Source organism: Tinamus guttatus, unplaced genomic scaffold (assembly GCF_059628265.1).
Source record: "Tinamus guttatus ecotype Peru unplaced genomic scaffold, ASM5962826v1 Tinamus_guttatus_pri_ptg000399l, whole genome shotgun sequence".
NCBI lineage: Eukaryota > Metazoa > Chordata > Aves > Tinamiformes > Tinamidae > Tinamus > Tinamus guttatus.
Window position 1 is genome coordinate 1,369,896 of NW_028288933.1, and position 17,176 is coordinate 1,387,071.

Here is a 17,176-nt window from a genome sequence, read left to right on the forward strand (position 1 = left end):
TAAGAGTACATTTACTGAAATTAATTCCTCTGTCTTCTTAACAAGAAAGGGTTTTTATTTTAAAAGATACTGTTACTGTATCCAGCCACTGGTTTAAAGGCTAATCTATAAAATCAATATATATGTAATCTGTAAAATATATATACATATGTATATGAGATGGGCAAGATTTGGGATATCTTGCATGAAAGATAGCAAATCTGGCAGTAAATTGCCTTTTATTATTTCATGAAATTATACATAAGAGAAGGGCACTAGCTGTAATAGCATATTACTGTTGTCTATAATACCAGTTTCTCACTCCATTTTTCTCATGTAAAGAATTTACAGGCCCCAGGAAGCTCCCTTTGCCCCAAAGAGAAGCCTGCAAAGCAGAATGCTCTCCTCCCCCAGAGCAGCTGGAGGAAGGCAGATGTGCAAGTTTCTCCTCTCCGCCTTTGCCACAGGCTTTGTTCAGATGGATATAGATGTTGATCAGGATTATCTTTTACCTCAAAAAAGGATTATTTTGGATTTGACAGGACTTTTGATTATTATTAACTATAAACTCTAAAATCCAAAATGAAGCTGATGAAATTAGAAAGAAACTTGAGGAATTCAAGTTAAAAAAGAATTAACAGCATGAGATGAACTTCTTTCCTTGAGCGTTCTTGAAAGTGTGAAATAGAACAAACACTGTGTCTCCATGTTGGTGTATTGTAAAAAAAGAATTATCTCAAAGATTGATCCTGCTGGAAATTGTTTTCCTGTGGAGCAAATTTTCAGAACAATAATGTGATCAGAAAAATTACAGTGTATGTCCACTCAGCCTGTAGAAACCAACCAAGTGTGTGACTAAAGACAGAAAAACAGAATGCTTAAGTAAGTGTGTAGGAAAGGTCAAAATAGTACAGGTTTTACCTAGGAAGATATCATGCCTTCCTAAACTTCTAAAAAGGCTTTGCAAATTTAATTATATGCTAGTGAAAGACAAGACAGTGAATATACAACATGTTAATAATGTATAGAAAGTTAATAACTTTTTGAAATGAGGTTGGTAATAAATTAATGTTGTAAAAAAGCCTGAATACAAAAGACATATTTTGTTCTAGGATACAAACAGCTATAGTTAATTCATACAGATAATTGATAATCATTTCCCCAACCATTTAAACATAGCATTCCATTAATTGTTAATGACTATAAATTAGTATAGCTAATGTTAAACTTCAAAACTACATTACATGCAATTCTAATGAGTTAAGTGTGAAGCTTATGAAGTCCAGGGGTTAAGGTGTGCATTTTTGTGATTTTTTATTTGCTTGCTTTAGTTGAAGAACTCCTTCTTACTAAGTCTGATATGACTTTCTGAAAAACAATGCTGAGAGATAAAAATCTCTTTGTGTTCTGAGACGGAAATCAGTGATTTCTTTCTGTGTTAAACCGAGGACTCAACGGTATAGGTAAAGGACAGGATTTGAAATTTGTATCAGTTTCATTAGAAAACCTGCTTTTGTCAAAGCCGAATCAATGGGATTCACCTTTTCCCTAACTATTCTAACAAGCAGCTATTACTAGCTTTTCTTACAGAGACTTGGAGACAATGTCTTCATTCTTGGTTATATTTTTTTTTTTTTACACTTTCTGCTGATTTTGGAGGAAAAAAATCACAAATCACCATTCTAACTAATTTAGGGACTATGTTCATACAAGGAGTAATATCATAACATTGTGTGGTTCTTACAAATTCAAAAACAGGAAGGTGGTCTTCTGTTCCTTGAGTATGATACAACCAGGTACATATTACAAAGATTGATGGCAGTTCTTATTGCTGCTATGCTATGACATTTTCATGATCAGAATTCAAGGTTGGATCTGAAGCATCTCCTGATTTACTATTTACATTACTTCTTGACAGATTAAAAACTGTTGTTGAAGAGAAAAGCTATGATTGTGTTTCCTCTGCCGAAATGTCTGCAAACATTAGCATCTTTCTGGGTGCGAGTATTGCCATGGATTCCAGCTGTTCACATGCCTGAAGCTACTTGCTAAGATGGCCAAGGCTTAAAAGACAGCTCATTGCACAATTCATTGTATCCATCTGTTTGCCAGATTCAGAGAAAGAATTTCTAGTTTGCAATGGCTAGCTACAAGAAATGATCTCCGAAGGTTAAGAAATGGTTACTTGATGTAGTACGATATTTAAAAATATGAAAGTACAGCGTTTTATTTCTCTCTTGGAAAGAAAGTCTTATTCTCTTATTTCTTTTTAGGTTTCTCTTAGGCATCTAGTTTCTCTCCAGAAAATTGCAGACCATGAGGAAGAACTATTACTTTTAAATTCTCTCACATGAGATTGAACCATAAAACTCTTCCATATATATAAGGTAAATCTAAAAAATAAAAATCAAAATGGTGCCTGTTTTGTATCAAGACTAAGAGGTGCAAGTGAAAAATAAGAAATGCCAAGTCTTTAAGAGTTAAGAACTGGGTTTCTTATGTCCATTAATACAGCAAGAATCTAAAATTAGGCCTCCTGACCACTCGACAATGACTTTGGGTACAAGTAATTAACGACTGTAAAAACATGTTTCACACCTGTGATTAAGCTATGTTACCTTCTCCTGGGAAAAAGTTAAAGAGTAGCTTTAAATAGGAAAGGATTTATTTTTAGTGTATGTACACTAATTATGAAATCTAACTTTATTATTAAAAACAGTCTGAAGTTTCTTTTTACTTTGTGGAAAGATTACATAGGAAAATAATAAAATCTAGTCTTTTAGTAACTGTAAGATTTTTTCACTGTTATCAAAATAGAAATTACATTTTTCCTTATTTCAGTTTTGGGAATGGCCATTTAACACATGGACTAAGCTGCTTACTGAACCAGTTTTGATTTTATTTTATCTTTTTCAGAGAGGAAAGGTAGACTAACTTCTTGCTAATATTAAATCACATTATTTTTACTCTTAGCTATTAGTAATTGTAAGCATGTCGCACTTGTGCTTCAATCGTATATTATATCTCTAAGGAAATGAAAATATTTATCCAGAAGTTCTCCTGTCCCTTCTCCTATAAACATGATAATCTTTATCCAGAAGATGTTAGAGTAGAAAAATAAATTATTAAACATGTTACATGAAAAAAAACTATTTCCAGATAATTCAGCACCAAAGTCTGTTCTCAATAGTACATCCCAAATTACCATTACTGTTTCCACATTACTGTATTGAATTCATTTTTGGTCCAATGATTTTCCATTTTATCTAAAGAATTACTAAAGTATTACTAAAGAAAAGATATATGACCTATTATACTACAAGTGAATAAATAGCTTCTTTTGTTAACAAAAGAGATTTCTTATCCTCTTTCCTCAACTGTAATGACTCCTCTTTTCTGCCATTTCAAGTCATGGCATGCATTTGCTTAAGAAGGAAAATGAAATTACCTTTCTTCCAAATTTAGTCTAACACATCTTTACTTTGAAATTCAATTTAGAACAAAGTCAGCTAGAATAAATATAACCTCTCCTTGCTTTCCTCATTTTGCCTGTTGCTGTTTTCTTGATACCAAGTGACAGGAGCACTGAGCTGGGAGGGAAGCAAGGTAAGCTCAGCTGTAAATATATTAGCATTGTCTTTATTTAACAGAGCCATCAAATCACACAGAAGAAGTAACAGCAATACAGCATTTTGGTAGGCTGAGACCTCACTTGTAGTACAATATTCAGTAACCCTGAAATACATAATATGAAGCAACCTCAGGATGCACAAATTTCTGTGGGCAACAAAATATCAAATCCACATAATGAGGCTTTGCATTTAAATTACACAAAAATCCAAGATATGTAGAACATACATTAGGGCAGGATATGGTCCTTTGAATGTTATTCTCAATGCTCGTACCAGCAGCAACCGTCATCTGAAAAGAGGGGGCAACAGAGAGTCGGCTGAATGGAACAGAAGTTTGCAACATGCTACAGCATATTTAAATCACACCATGCTAATAAGATGAATGCTTTTAATCACCGTTCGAGCAAGCTGAAATGTCCTGCTTAAGTCACCTAAGACACAGCACTGCTGTGTGCAGTTAAAGATCTGGAAGTTTACTCAGCTTCCTGGAGAATACATTTTAGCATTAAAGGCCATTTTCTCCTCTTTTCCATTACTGCCATTTCTTTCTGCAGAGCCCAGCCTAGAGCCTATTCTAGTTTAGCACGACCGTGGCTGGTAGACTATCTGGCCTGCTCAGTATTTACTTCAGAGGAAATTAAGAGCAGGAATTTTTAATAAATTTTAGGCCTAAGCCATACTTTTTCAACCCTCCTATTTAATCTGTCCTGTCTGCCAATTTACTAAACCAGTCCTATACTGAACCTCTAAACAATTCTTTTCCACTGCTTAAAGTTTATGTTACAATACATACATAAGGATCATGCTAATTACAGTTAAGCTTCATCATCTTTCAATGTAAATATTGAACTAAGCTTTATTTCTGACACTATATACCACTCCATTCAGTAAAAATGGGGTTCAGAACCAACAAAAAGGTGGTATTTTCATATTCCAGTATTTCTATTAGCACAGTATAACATTTGAAAAAAATACAACATATTGCAAGATGTGTTTTATAATGCCTTTGCATATAGGCTTATATGCTATATAAGCACATAGGCTTAAATTCATGACTTGTGCAATAACCAGAGTATGCCATTTTCAGTGTATGTAATAGCAGCCACAGGCACATATGCATCTTCATCTAGGCACTAACCATATATTGCCAATATGCTTCATACTGCAATTGGTAATAATTTTTACATACTTGAAAGAATTTTAAACTTTCAGGGTTTTAAGGGACAATTATGCTAAGAATGGAAAAAAGAGTAAATCTTGAATTTTAAGCAAATCTTTCCATATGCCCATTCTTGGAAGTTCTTAACTCCCTGATCTCAAACTTCTCTTCTTTTTGTTCACATTCTTAATTGCTTTAAAACATTTTAATTATGATTTTGGATTGTTTTTATAGGTAATTTCACTTGATATAACGTAGCTACTTTTGAAAAAACTTCTTGATGAAAAGCAGCTTCACAGTCAGTTCATAGACCATGACTAGGTAGAATTTTAATACCCTTATCACTCTAGAATTTTGTAAGGAAAACACAGCCCACATTATGTCAGCATGACACTGTTTTAAATAAACAATATTTCAACACAAGAAAATACACACATTAAATACTTTCTTTATTCATGATATTGTTCTGAAACGTCTCTCTTTAATATTAGTTTAACTCTTAATAAATCCCAGTGTTTACATACTCATATCTACTAGAGAAAGAATCACTGAAGCAAATACAGTTGGATTAAAGTGTAAATTCTTTATGTATTTTTTCACATTTTTTTCGTTTATATAATATTGCGTGTATGATAATGCTTTCCAACAATTTTTGTTTGGCTTTTGTGTTAAAAGCTGTTTTTTTACTGTATACTTTTGACTGCTGCATAGACCCTCTCTTTATTAATCTGGTATCCATCCCTATTCTAATAGCATTAGTCTTAAGTATCTTTAACCAAATATTTCAAATTATCTTTTAACCCAGTTTTTCTTCTCTTCTCTCTTGGAAAAGTATTTTTTTTATAAAAGATTTGATGAAAGGTTTAAAATAAGCAATGCTCAGTCCTAGCAAATGATATATGTTGTTGCATTTTTGGACTCTTTGGGGGTAGTACAGGAAACTTTACATAAGTGGAAATGAGAGATCCCTGATCTTTCAGTGTTTTCAAGGCTTTTCCTTCTAGCCATGGTAATTTTATGGACTCATGGTAGCTAAAAAAGCAAGTTTAAGAGAGTAAATAATAATAATAAAAATCTGCATTGTTTTTTAAAATGCTGTGTTTAAAATATATATGCTACATAATATTTATTATTGTCGTATGAAGATTTAACTGGCAATCATTTGAACTACACTGCATAATTCATTTATGGATTTTGTAAGTAATGTAGCAATTCCCATCTCATGCATTTCTAGAATATTTATTCCTTTCAAGAATTAATTTAATATTATAGCATCTATTTAGTATTTTATCACGCAAGTGACTATAACCTATTATAATTAATATTCATGGCTCTTTCTATTATGGTTCCGTTATTTCCTCTCTGGGAAAAAAAAATGGATTATTGTTAAGGTTTATCAGAAGGGACAACAGGGTCACCAGGGAAAGAAAAGTCCAAAAATAAAGTTCTAGAACACGCGAGCATGGCTTGGGAAGAGCCCTCCAGCTTACCACTTTGAACCACACACAAAGGAACAAATTCTCCTGCTGTATTCTTTTCTCTTTTCTTGTTTTCACAAAAAAAAAGAAGCCTCACCATGTGAGGCTATGGTGCATCTGACACCATGCTCTGCAATGCAAAAGGAAAAAGAGCATCCTCTGCACAACAGCCCTTTAGGTAAGTGCACCGCAAAGCTGCTCCTCCTGGAGTTCCCAACACTGCATCCGATTGCAACCAGGACTAATGATCCACACAGGCCTCAAACTAGTCTAGACTTCACAGGCAGGTAGGAATGGTGCCAAGAAGATCTAAGACTGCCATTTCAAATAGTCTAAATAAAACAAAAATAAAGCAAAGCATTAGCTAATTCTGTTAACCTGCTAGAAACAGCTGAAAATTCAGTAAGTCTATCATAGTCACAGTGTCAAATGTGGGTGTCCCTGAGATTACACCACTGAGCAACTGTGCTTTTCCCTCTGGTCACATATACCTTTTCACCATCCCTGATGTTATTTTTAATGGCACTTCCAAATGACCTTGTTGTTCCGATCAGATAAAAAAAGATTTTTTTTTTTCTAAATAGTAAGAGCAACAACCCAAATCGTCTTAGTAAGTCCCCAGTCAAAGCTGCGCTCAGCAGGAACTGCTGCTTTCAGTCACAAAGTGTGCAGCACAGTGCTAATTTCTAGGCCATGTCCCAAATGGCATGCATTCACATTTGCTGAAATAAAAGTTTTCATCATCAGTGGTGTCCAAGCAATTGACAAACTCAGAAACAGTCACTAATAACTCTACGTTTTGATAGACTAAAGAAACCAATTCAGAGTCTTCCTCAATTCTTTGACGTTTTTATTGACTTAGGTACTGGACATTTGGGACCTACTTACTGGAATGATACTGATAATCTTTTTGAAGATAAAAAATCTCACAACAAAACATGTTCTTGACAAGCCTATTGTAGTAACCAGTCTCAACCAGTCTTCAATCATTCAACACAGTCCAAAAGCCTATTTAGGTATCTTACTCTATTTTAAATTTTACTTACTCATATCACTAAATGAAACCTGGAAAACCTAAAAAGAGCTATTTATTCCATTCAAGCCTATGTGTCATTTCTGTGAAGCAGCTTACTCAGGTCATTCTTAGAAAACCATCTGAACAGTCTGCAAGGCAAAATTCCCCAAGGGAGCTGTCTCATTACTAATTTTAGAGCTGTTCTGATAGAAGGTATGTTCTTTTTTACCCTAGTGGTGGAAAACAAAAAGATCCACTCCACAATACATAAGGGATAAGAATTCAAGAACTTTATGTTTCAGAGTGAAATTCACTACCTATTCTCACTGAAAGTCAGAAAATTCCATAGAAAGATCCCTGCCACAACCATCCCAGACCACTCAGACTTAAGAAATTAAGTTCAGCTAAATGCAACTTGAAAAAATAAGAAAATAAGGGCCATCCTATGTAAAATTTAATGCACCTAACATTTCTATATCATTTGGTAGCACCTTCATCTCAGCTCATGTTGAAACCAACTTAATTTACATTTTCTGGCAACAACATAGATGATACTAACTAGTGTTTGTTCATTGTAAGTCATCCATTTATGATTTTTTTTCTATGCATTTATGAATAGAAAAAAGTTGCACATACCATAGAAGCATTTCTACACACACACACGCACGTGTACTAACTAGAATCTCTAACACTCTTTTTCTTTGAGTAATGGGCTAGAAGCTATGCCACAAAGAAAATACTCCTCATTAAAATTGAAGATAATAATGTAGTTACAGCATATCATGGTGGCGTATTATACCATAGATCCCGCAGACATCTGGGATGGTACGAGTTTTACGAGTACTCGATAGTACTCGATTCTACTAATCTTAAAAATCATCATGTGAATTCAGACACAAAACAGATTCTCGGATGCTATTCATATAGCTCGTTACTATAGGGATGCTATAATAATCCCAGAGGTAAATTCTCGACTCTGCTCCAATAGAGATGGTCTTCTACTGTTGAGCCAAAATACACCTAAAATGGTTTTTGCCCTTATCCAAAAATATTTTAATATAAGTTCCTGGCTCCTTAGTCATACTTTGTCATTCATTTCATAACTCAATTAATTGAAATGGCATGGTAAGTATGGAGAGTAAATGAATGATCCTGAATTATCAACGTTATGCTTTTAGCTGTTAGTTTGAAAGTAAAATAAACAAACAAACAAACAAATAAAGCCTTTTTCATGACCAGAATTTGTGTGTCTGAAAACATGTGTGTACATATATATATTTGTATATACTTTACATGTAGAAAAATATATAAATATATAAAAATTGCACATAAATTAATTTTACATATATGACATATATAATGCAATAATGTTTTACATATATTATACATACACATGCATACAAATCTGTCTATATATACACAGACACACACTATACGTAATAATTCTTATAAGCTTGATGATGACAATATGCAGCATAAAAAGCAAAACTATTAAAAAAAACCTTTTTTTTTTTTTTAAAAAAAAAAAACACTTTCTGCAACCATCCATATCAATAGTAGCTCCCTGGTACCCAAGACTTGTACATTCTTGCTTTGGATGTGGGACCATTCCTATTAAGCTACAGGGAACTTATTGATTCTGTAGAGTTAGATCTACAAGCAAAAGTCTGTGAGATCTGGCCCTTAAAACTTCCTGACATAGCAAGATAGACGGGTGTCTGTCTTTCATCACAGCCTGTGAGGAAATTCTACCACTCTGCTGTTACATGATGACACTAGCTGAGCTTCATCTCACTACACTAGAAAATGTTGATCCAAGTACAGTTAAAATAAGAGAAATTCTTTTTATAGCAAGTTAAGATATAGTACAATCATCACAGAAGCAGAGTTAAAGGGCATATAGTCACTAAAATAAATCAAGATCGTGCCTCTACATGTACTCAGGCACAGAAATAATACACCATGGCATATACGCCATGATTAGAAACTTAGTTAATAAAATGAGACTTAAAAAGAAGCTGTCTGAAGAGTTCTTAGTCCCAGAAAAAAATCCTTGGCAGATAAATAGCCAAATCAGCATTTGTCAGAATTTTCTTTCACATAAGTCTTCTTAAACAATAAGGTGGTGGGTTTTGTTTGTTTGTTTGTTTGTTTGTTTTTTTACTGTTTCAAAGTGTAGAAAACAAAGCATAGGCTCATTTGATAGCATGTAAAAATACAAAATTTTAACAATAGGTTGGAATGTTATGTTAGTTTGTTCTCAAATTGGGTCTGTGGAAATCACACTGATGGTTCTCTGGGCTTATCTACTATAGGTAATGAACCCGAATTTCAAGTTCCTGCTCAAAGCCACCCATCTCCATGGGCATGAGCACACACACGAGAGTGCCTCCGGGCTCCCCATGTGCCTTCAGGAAGTCCAGAAGGGTATCCTGGGTTTCTCAGTTTACATGTGCAAGGAGAAGTAAAGACGACGAGTAAAACACTGAAGCTTTTATTACGGCCAGTGCTGAAGCCGATCTTCTCTGTTCTCATTACTCAGGTCCTTAGCAGCGTACTTTAGGCTGCAGATAGACAGAATTTAGCTTCACAGACATGTTTTTGCATAATTTATTTTGTAGAAATTTTAAGAAAGAACGTAGTCTATAGTCTCATTTTTTTTTTGTAATTATCCAGTGACAGAAGAATAGAAATCGGTTCTTACTGGTTAAATGTGGGCAATAATGATTAAAACCTTGAAAGACAGTCTTGAGCAATTTTACAGTGAAACAGTTTCACGAGGCAATAAGAGAATATCCTTTCCCCTGAAGAAATCAATCGCTACTTGTTATTTTTTATTTATTGAAATACCACACTATCTGGCCTCATGGCTAAACAAGTGTTGTTTTAGTAGGTGTGGTGGTGATGGGTTTACAGTTGGACTTGACGATCTTGAAGGCGTAATGATTCTATGATTCTGTGATGGTAAACCAATAAAATTCCCACCATTATTAATTCTCAGACATCAACATTCAGACGAATGAATTGCACCCCAAAATTCTTGTTTCTGGCTTGGATATTTATCTAGGAAAATATTAATTATAAAACATATTCTTTAAAGGCACTTCACACACCTTCATCATGTAAGTATATATAAAAAAACCTTGTGCTGCTGCTAATTAGTTAAAATGTCTCACTAAGAGATAGTATCAGAATAAAGAATGAACTTACTTACACTACTTTGACCAAATAAAAAAAATCTTCTTCAAGGAAGTCCATCTGGGACTCCTCATCTTAATCACAGGTACCAAGCTTCAGTAATAGCTTATCCTTCATATTTAGACAAGAGTCATTATAGTATTCTCTCTTTAAAGAAAAAAAGTGGAAAGACTATTGTTTTGCTCTTTTTACCAAATAAAAGGGACAACATCTTATTCCCCAAACTAAGACCCATGGCACAGGATGAGAGAGAAATGTAATATCTACTAATGTAGCCATTTTTGGACATTATTTGAGAAAACACTGTATAAAGAGGATTTTAAAGAACATATGCTTCCCTACCTCTACCCCTCCCCACTTCGATTCCAACAGTTTTTCAGAAAGTATCCACTACAAATAATGTGCTACTTTCCATTTATAATGATTTCCTCTGAGGTATTTTAATGCCACATAGTGATAAAGATCAGTTTTTCTGATCTATTTTTATCTGTCTGTAGGAGAGAAAGAAATATCCTCTGCGTTTTTAAAACTACAGAGCCAGAGCTGGAATAAGTTAGAGGAAAAAAAAAGAAAACCTAAAAAGACTCTCTGTGTAGTCTGATGACCCAGAAGGAATAAGGTTTTTGATTAAAACTCTGCCTATTCTAATTCCAGCAACAATTGGTCTGCTGAGATTATCAGCCTAAATCCTAGATCTCAAGAAAGGAATTTCATAGTCTATTCCCTATTTCTATATAGGTTAAGAGCCACTTTCACAACTGTAAATTTGCTCCACTAGCTCAGGAAATATGGCTAATGTGGCACTGATTTATCTCATAGTCTGTCCCCTAAGAGATGCCCATAAACACCTATAGTTCTGTGATCTGCAGCATGTTTCAGTAGAACTGTTCTTGGTTTGTTGTGTGTTTCTGTGTGCATGTGGTTTTGTTGTTGTTGTTTGTTTAATGTATACCCTCCTAGAGAAGACATTGCAGGAAAATCGCAGCTTGCTGTTGGGGCTAAAAGTGGGACTGGGATATGATGTTGCTAATTCCCAGGGGATTTAATGCTACTCTGCTGAGCCAGCTTCCAAGCAAGCTGGCTCTCTCCCTTCCTCTCTCACTGACGATGCTACAAAATCCTGCCGATCCTGCATAGGCAGGGACCAAGACACACACTACATCTATCTTATAGCAATTATTATTTTACATAATTTGTATTATAGCTTGATACCACATTTGCACTGTGCAAGTACAGCTCTGAGGATTTTATGTTGGCTGAGCAGGGTAGATTTCATGTGTGTGTATATAAATGTACATTAAACTGCATGTCCTATACATATTTTGCTGCATATGCCTAAGCCATATTTTTAGCAGCGGTCTTTTTCTTATCCCCTTATAGAACGACCCTCGGTCTTTAAGATATCCCAAGCATCCCTAAACTTAACAGATGTGAAGAGAAGCACCGTTACTGATTTCCACAGTTTCAGGAACTGAAGCTGCTTCTGATGCTGCCAAGCAGCTGCAAAGACAAATTAATGAGACCTGGGTCTTGTGCTCAGCTGTTCATAACCCTTTGGGCAACAGGCAGATGCCAGAGACCAGGGCAGCTCCACATTAACGCCCCCGGAGAAAGAGGGGAGCAGGGGCAGGTGCAGGTGAAGTCACCTTGCAAAGACAGCTCAAAGGTGGCTGTTTCAGTGAAGGGAAGCTGGAGGTCCTTCCACCCAAAATAACCAAGAAGCTGTGAGTGAGGAAGAGGTAAAAGAAAAACCTCCTTTTTACATTTCCTCTTGAAGGAATAAGAAATGTACTCTGCTATATGCCTTGTTAGAAAAGGGGATATTACTTGCATTAGCCCTCAGAAGGCGACTTCTTCTCTTGCACTGCATGCACCAGGGCATGGAAATGACCTATGATCCCAGGGAGCTGCAAGAGTTAAAACAACAACACCCCCACAAATAATAATAATAATAATAGTAAAAAAAAAAAAAAAAAAAAAACCCACAAAAATAAAATTAAAAAAATCTCAGTTTTACTAAATGCTGCTCAGCATTTTGTTCATGTGAACATATACACTAACTTTGTGTAAAATTAATGCTCAGTTTCTCAAGTCAGCAAATCTCTGCACTTGCAAGAAACTAGAGCAATAAATATAGTAGATGATAAACTCAAGTGCAAACACGATTGTTTAACAACATGATAGATTTCTGGAACAGAAATTTAATTTGTGTTACTATCTGACAGTTATTATCTATAAATTATTTTGATGCAATTCTGGCAAGTCAATTTCATTCATCCATAAAGGTACTTGTAAGAATTCTAATGGCAGATTTTTATTTACAAAATTTTATGTTAAACTATTTCAACATAAAAATATTTTTTTCTGTAACCTCTAGAAAGTTTCTTAAATTTGTTTCTTATATGCATGTTTAATTTAAGAGATCACATAAAATAAGTTAGGTGAGAGAAACCTACTTAGTCCCATCAGTGTCTGTTGTAAGTTATAAGGAGCAGATATTAAGTTTTTAATTATATATTAATTCTTTTAATTCTTTTTTAATTCTAATTTTAATTCTTTTAATTTTATGCAACCTGAATTCAAATTGTCACATCAAATTTGCAAAGGCTGGTGGCTCCATGTGAAGTTCTCACCAGAAGAGGAAGGAAAAAAAATACTATAATGTACAAACTGAAAGAGAGAAAATACATTTCTAGAAGGCCACAGGGCAGAAAGTTATGATTTTTCAGAAAGTGATAGAGGGCCTCCACTATCCAGTCAGATCCTCCAAATTCTGCCCTGACTTTGGCTGCAGCGAGAGATTTATTTGTCCTTTGTTGTTCAGCAGACATTATTAATTTCATAAGCAATGGGAAAAACAGGCACACTTAGGACATAACCAACCTATGTCAGCACCTCTTTTCAGATGAAGAGCATATAAAACTGCCTATTTTTCTCAATTATAGCTCAAATGCAGCTTTCTACATCTGATGACTCTTCCAGGCAGGAGAGGGATATTACGGAATCACTGCATTAGGGCTTTGGTGAAAAAACATTCCCCAGGAAAGCACAGTCATAAAGGAAATTCTAATTATAAAGGAAAGAACTGGAACTGCTCCATCTCTGCAGGTAGCAGGTGAATATCAGCACACAGAGGAGTGTGTGGCCATAGGCATTAAAGAATCACATTTATTTAAAAAAAAAAAAAAAGTTTTTAAGAACTCTCACTGTCATTTTTGACACCTAGGTTTACAGCTCAAGACTGCTCTGAGCTGAAATCCCAAACCTGAACTGCCCCAAGAACAAAGATTTGGGTTCTCTCCTTGGGGATGTTCAATTAAAAACAGTAATGAAAATAAGATCTTACTCCTTTCTCACAGAGCGGGGCATTATTTCAAAGTTACAGAGCTTATCTCCACATGTAATATTCCCTTCAGTCTCTTTCAGTATAATCGTTCTCCAAATCAGATCAAACTTCCTAACCAAATGTTAGGAGAGCTATATATTTTTTTTAATGAAAGTGAAAATCCAAATGTTTCTATATGACAAAGGCAGTTAAGCTCTTGTACCCCAGAAGAGTAGGATACTAGAGAAAAGACAGGGGGATAAAGGCATTAAAACAGTCAGGCATGCCCACAAACACTCTTTCCTTACCTGGGGAACTAAAATTCCGTGATGCTACAGCACCAACAAAAACCTGGCCCAGGGCAGAAAGAGTTCCCTGAAGAGTTCCCAGCTCTTACAGCATTGCTCTGTGCCCAGCCGTTCCACCTAGCTAAGCACCAGGATGTTACAGTAATATAATAATCACGTAAATGATCATTATATATATATACACACACATATATTCATACATATGTTCATATGAAAGAATGAAGCTACAGTAAAATCTTAAATGCTAATTCAGGAGTGCACATTTGACTGATGACCAGGAAAATAATACAACAGAAAAATAAAACATCACCCTGACAGCACTTACTTAAATCGTCAAGGAATCAGCATCAAAGCACCACTGGATAAATATTGGCTATTTTTTTTCCTCAGACTCACCCACACAGCAACATTCACACAAAAACACCCTTTTGAGTGCACCACAACCGCAGATATGGGTAAATGATATATGATTAAAGCCAGAATCCAGTTTTCAAAACTCGGGTATTCTGATGATTAGTCCAAAAACCCCAAATCAAACCATGTGGGTCTGACAACAACATTAATAAGATTTTGTAATAATGAAAAAAGAATTGGATTTGTTGGACAGTATTTTGAGGGTAGGAAAGAGAAATGCATCTAATACAGATAAAAAGAAAAAATTGCATCATGTAGCCACTAAAAAGTTGTCAATGAGTTGTTTTAAAGCTAAAAATGTTCAGAAAACATGCTTCAAAAGGGAAAAGAAAGATATTCTTCCCCAGAGGAAGAATGCTATAAAAACACCCTATCAGTCATAATGATGTAATGAGGATCTTAGTTTTGCTAATGGTCAAGTTTTCTACCGTCTGGAAAAGTGGAGAGCAAAATACATGGATCAGTTAAAAGATCAGCTGTACAAAGATGAAATGAAAAGAGCATAGACTGACAAAGTGCAGCTATGATACAGAGCCTATCCTGAGAATCCTGAGATTGAAATATTCATACACCCTCTCTAAGCTAGATGGTTTGAATATGGTGCAGTCTTCTCCCTTAGCCAAAAAGGGAGCAACAAAAATGTTGCTTCGTCAATCTGCCTTCCAAAGGAAGGCCAAGCATAGGGGTGATTTGTTATTTTTCTTGGCAAAATATAGGACTTTCATTTAAAGAGATGTTTCCTCACCATTGCTGGACCATCAACAGCCACAAAGGGAGGAACACAGGGGCCAAACACACTGGAGTTTGGACTGCAGCTGATAGTAATCACCTGCCTCCAGCAAGCTACAACCAAAGTGCTGGCTATTTATAAAGGATAAATGCATTCAGAGACAATGTCCAGACCATTAGATGACTGAGGGATGTGAATGGTAAAATAAAAATAAAACTCACACACAGAATGCAGAACACACTGCATTCCTGACAGTATTCTGTGATTTAACCAAAGCAAACTTATTCCAGGTTGGGGACACATAGGATGAAACTAATTTCATCCAATATTAAATTCTTCCTCCCAGTTTTGTTTGCATTTTAGCTGCAACTGAAGTTAAAATGTTGAATTTAAGCTAATCCCCCATTCCACATAACACAATAGAGGAAGTATGTTTCTTAATAAGTATTAATATATTGCAGAAGGCATTATAATTGCAAACATATGGATGACAGCAAATTTACCGAGAGAGAACCTCTTTAGACCAACAGCAGAACTGTGACCTATGGAAAACGTAAAGTAACTCTCGTTGGCTTGAAGTGACTCAAAGAGCTGTTTTCACTGCAGCCGAAAGCTCAGCTGCGTTACCTTACGTGTGCCGCCGGCTCATGGCGTGCGTGGGCCATCACCAAGGCTTGGCTAACTTGCGGTAGCATCACTGCGTCTCACCCTTCAGATGCATTTGATAGGCAATTTCAAAACTAAGCATGTTTCAGTATTTAAAAAAATGTATTAAAAGCACTAAAAACTCTGCCTGCCTTTGGGAAGGGGGGAGGAGGAAGGGGAATTTTGCAATTTCTGTTGGTGAAGGCTGCGCAGCTGCCACGGCTGCGCCGTGGGGACACTCACAGTCCCTAAAGAGGGACACAGAGGAGAAGTGCGAGCTGGACACGGGAAAGTCATGCACCAAAGCCCTGAGCAGGCTTTTCCCAAGCAAGTTGCTACTGACTATCAAAGATAAAAAATATTTTTAAAGCTGACAGTTCTATATAGGCCTGAATTCAATAAAGAGCTTACACCTGAGGTTAGTCTTACTGGTATCAGTGTGAAGGGTTTATTGCAATGAAATATCATACACGGCTAAGAAATATCTTATGATACTAATAACTGATTTCAAAGCACACTCCTTTAATCATGCACATGACTGTGTACACAGAGTAGGTATTTTATTAGGATGATTCTTCGACACTTTAATTTTGTATCACATCCACAGATACATACAGCTAGAAGACTTCAAAGTATGATTGCTTTGTGACTTGCTTTTTTTCCTACTTTGAAGCACAGCACTAATAATAGCAGAGCATTGCAACTTTTGGAGTGAGAAACACCGTTTAGAATTGTAGCAGCAGTCTTGGAAAATATGCTCAGAAAGAAAAATTGATTACCAATGGGATAACATTTAGTCAATATTTTATATTGCAATTTAAACGAGGAAAATATTGACTAAGCAACACTAAGTATAATAAATTGTCTTTCAACAATATCAAAAAAGCAAATCTATGAAAAACGTTACCATATGTATACTAATTTTCTCTGCAGACAATGGCTTGGCATACGCACTTGTGTGCCTCAAAGGAACACACATGATTAGCGCTGGCAGAAGCCATGGTTAATAACACACGAGTCAGACATGTGGCGGCTCTAATCATTAACACAACATTTGCTGTGGAACAAAGACGCACACGGTAGATTAGCGAGCGTATTCATTTTGATAGTCTTAGGTAAGTTTGCGTGATGCACAGAGCTAACACAAGTACTGTCTTTTTCTAGCTCAGGATCCCACTCCTTTTATGAGCACCTGTGCCTCTTCCCATGCAATGTTAACAACTTTATGGATTTTACACATCCCGCTCTATCAAATGGAATGATGTGATTAATGATAACTGCCCACACAGAGAA

General features: G+C 35.5%; 1 protein-coding gene across 1 annotated transcript in view; it reads right to left on the bottom strand.

Annotated features, from left to right (window-relative positions):
- Positions 1-17,176, bottom strand: part of PPFIA2 (PPFI scaffold protein A2) — a 285,048-nt gene that overhangs the window by 137,504 nt on the left and 130,368 nt on the right. The window contains exon 3 of the mRNA XM_088531206.1: positions 3,838-3,900. Coding sequence (XP_088387332.1) covers positions 3,838-3,900 — 63 coding nt within the window. The remainder of the gene's footprint in view (positions 1-3,837; positions 3,901-17,176) is intronic.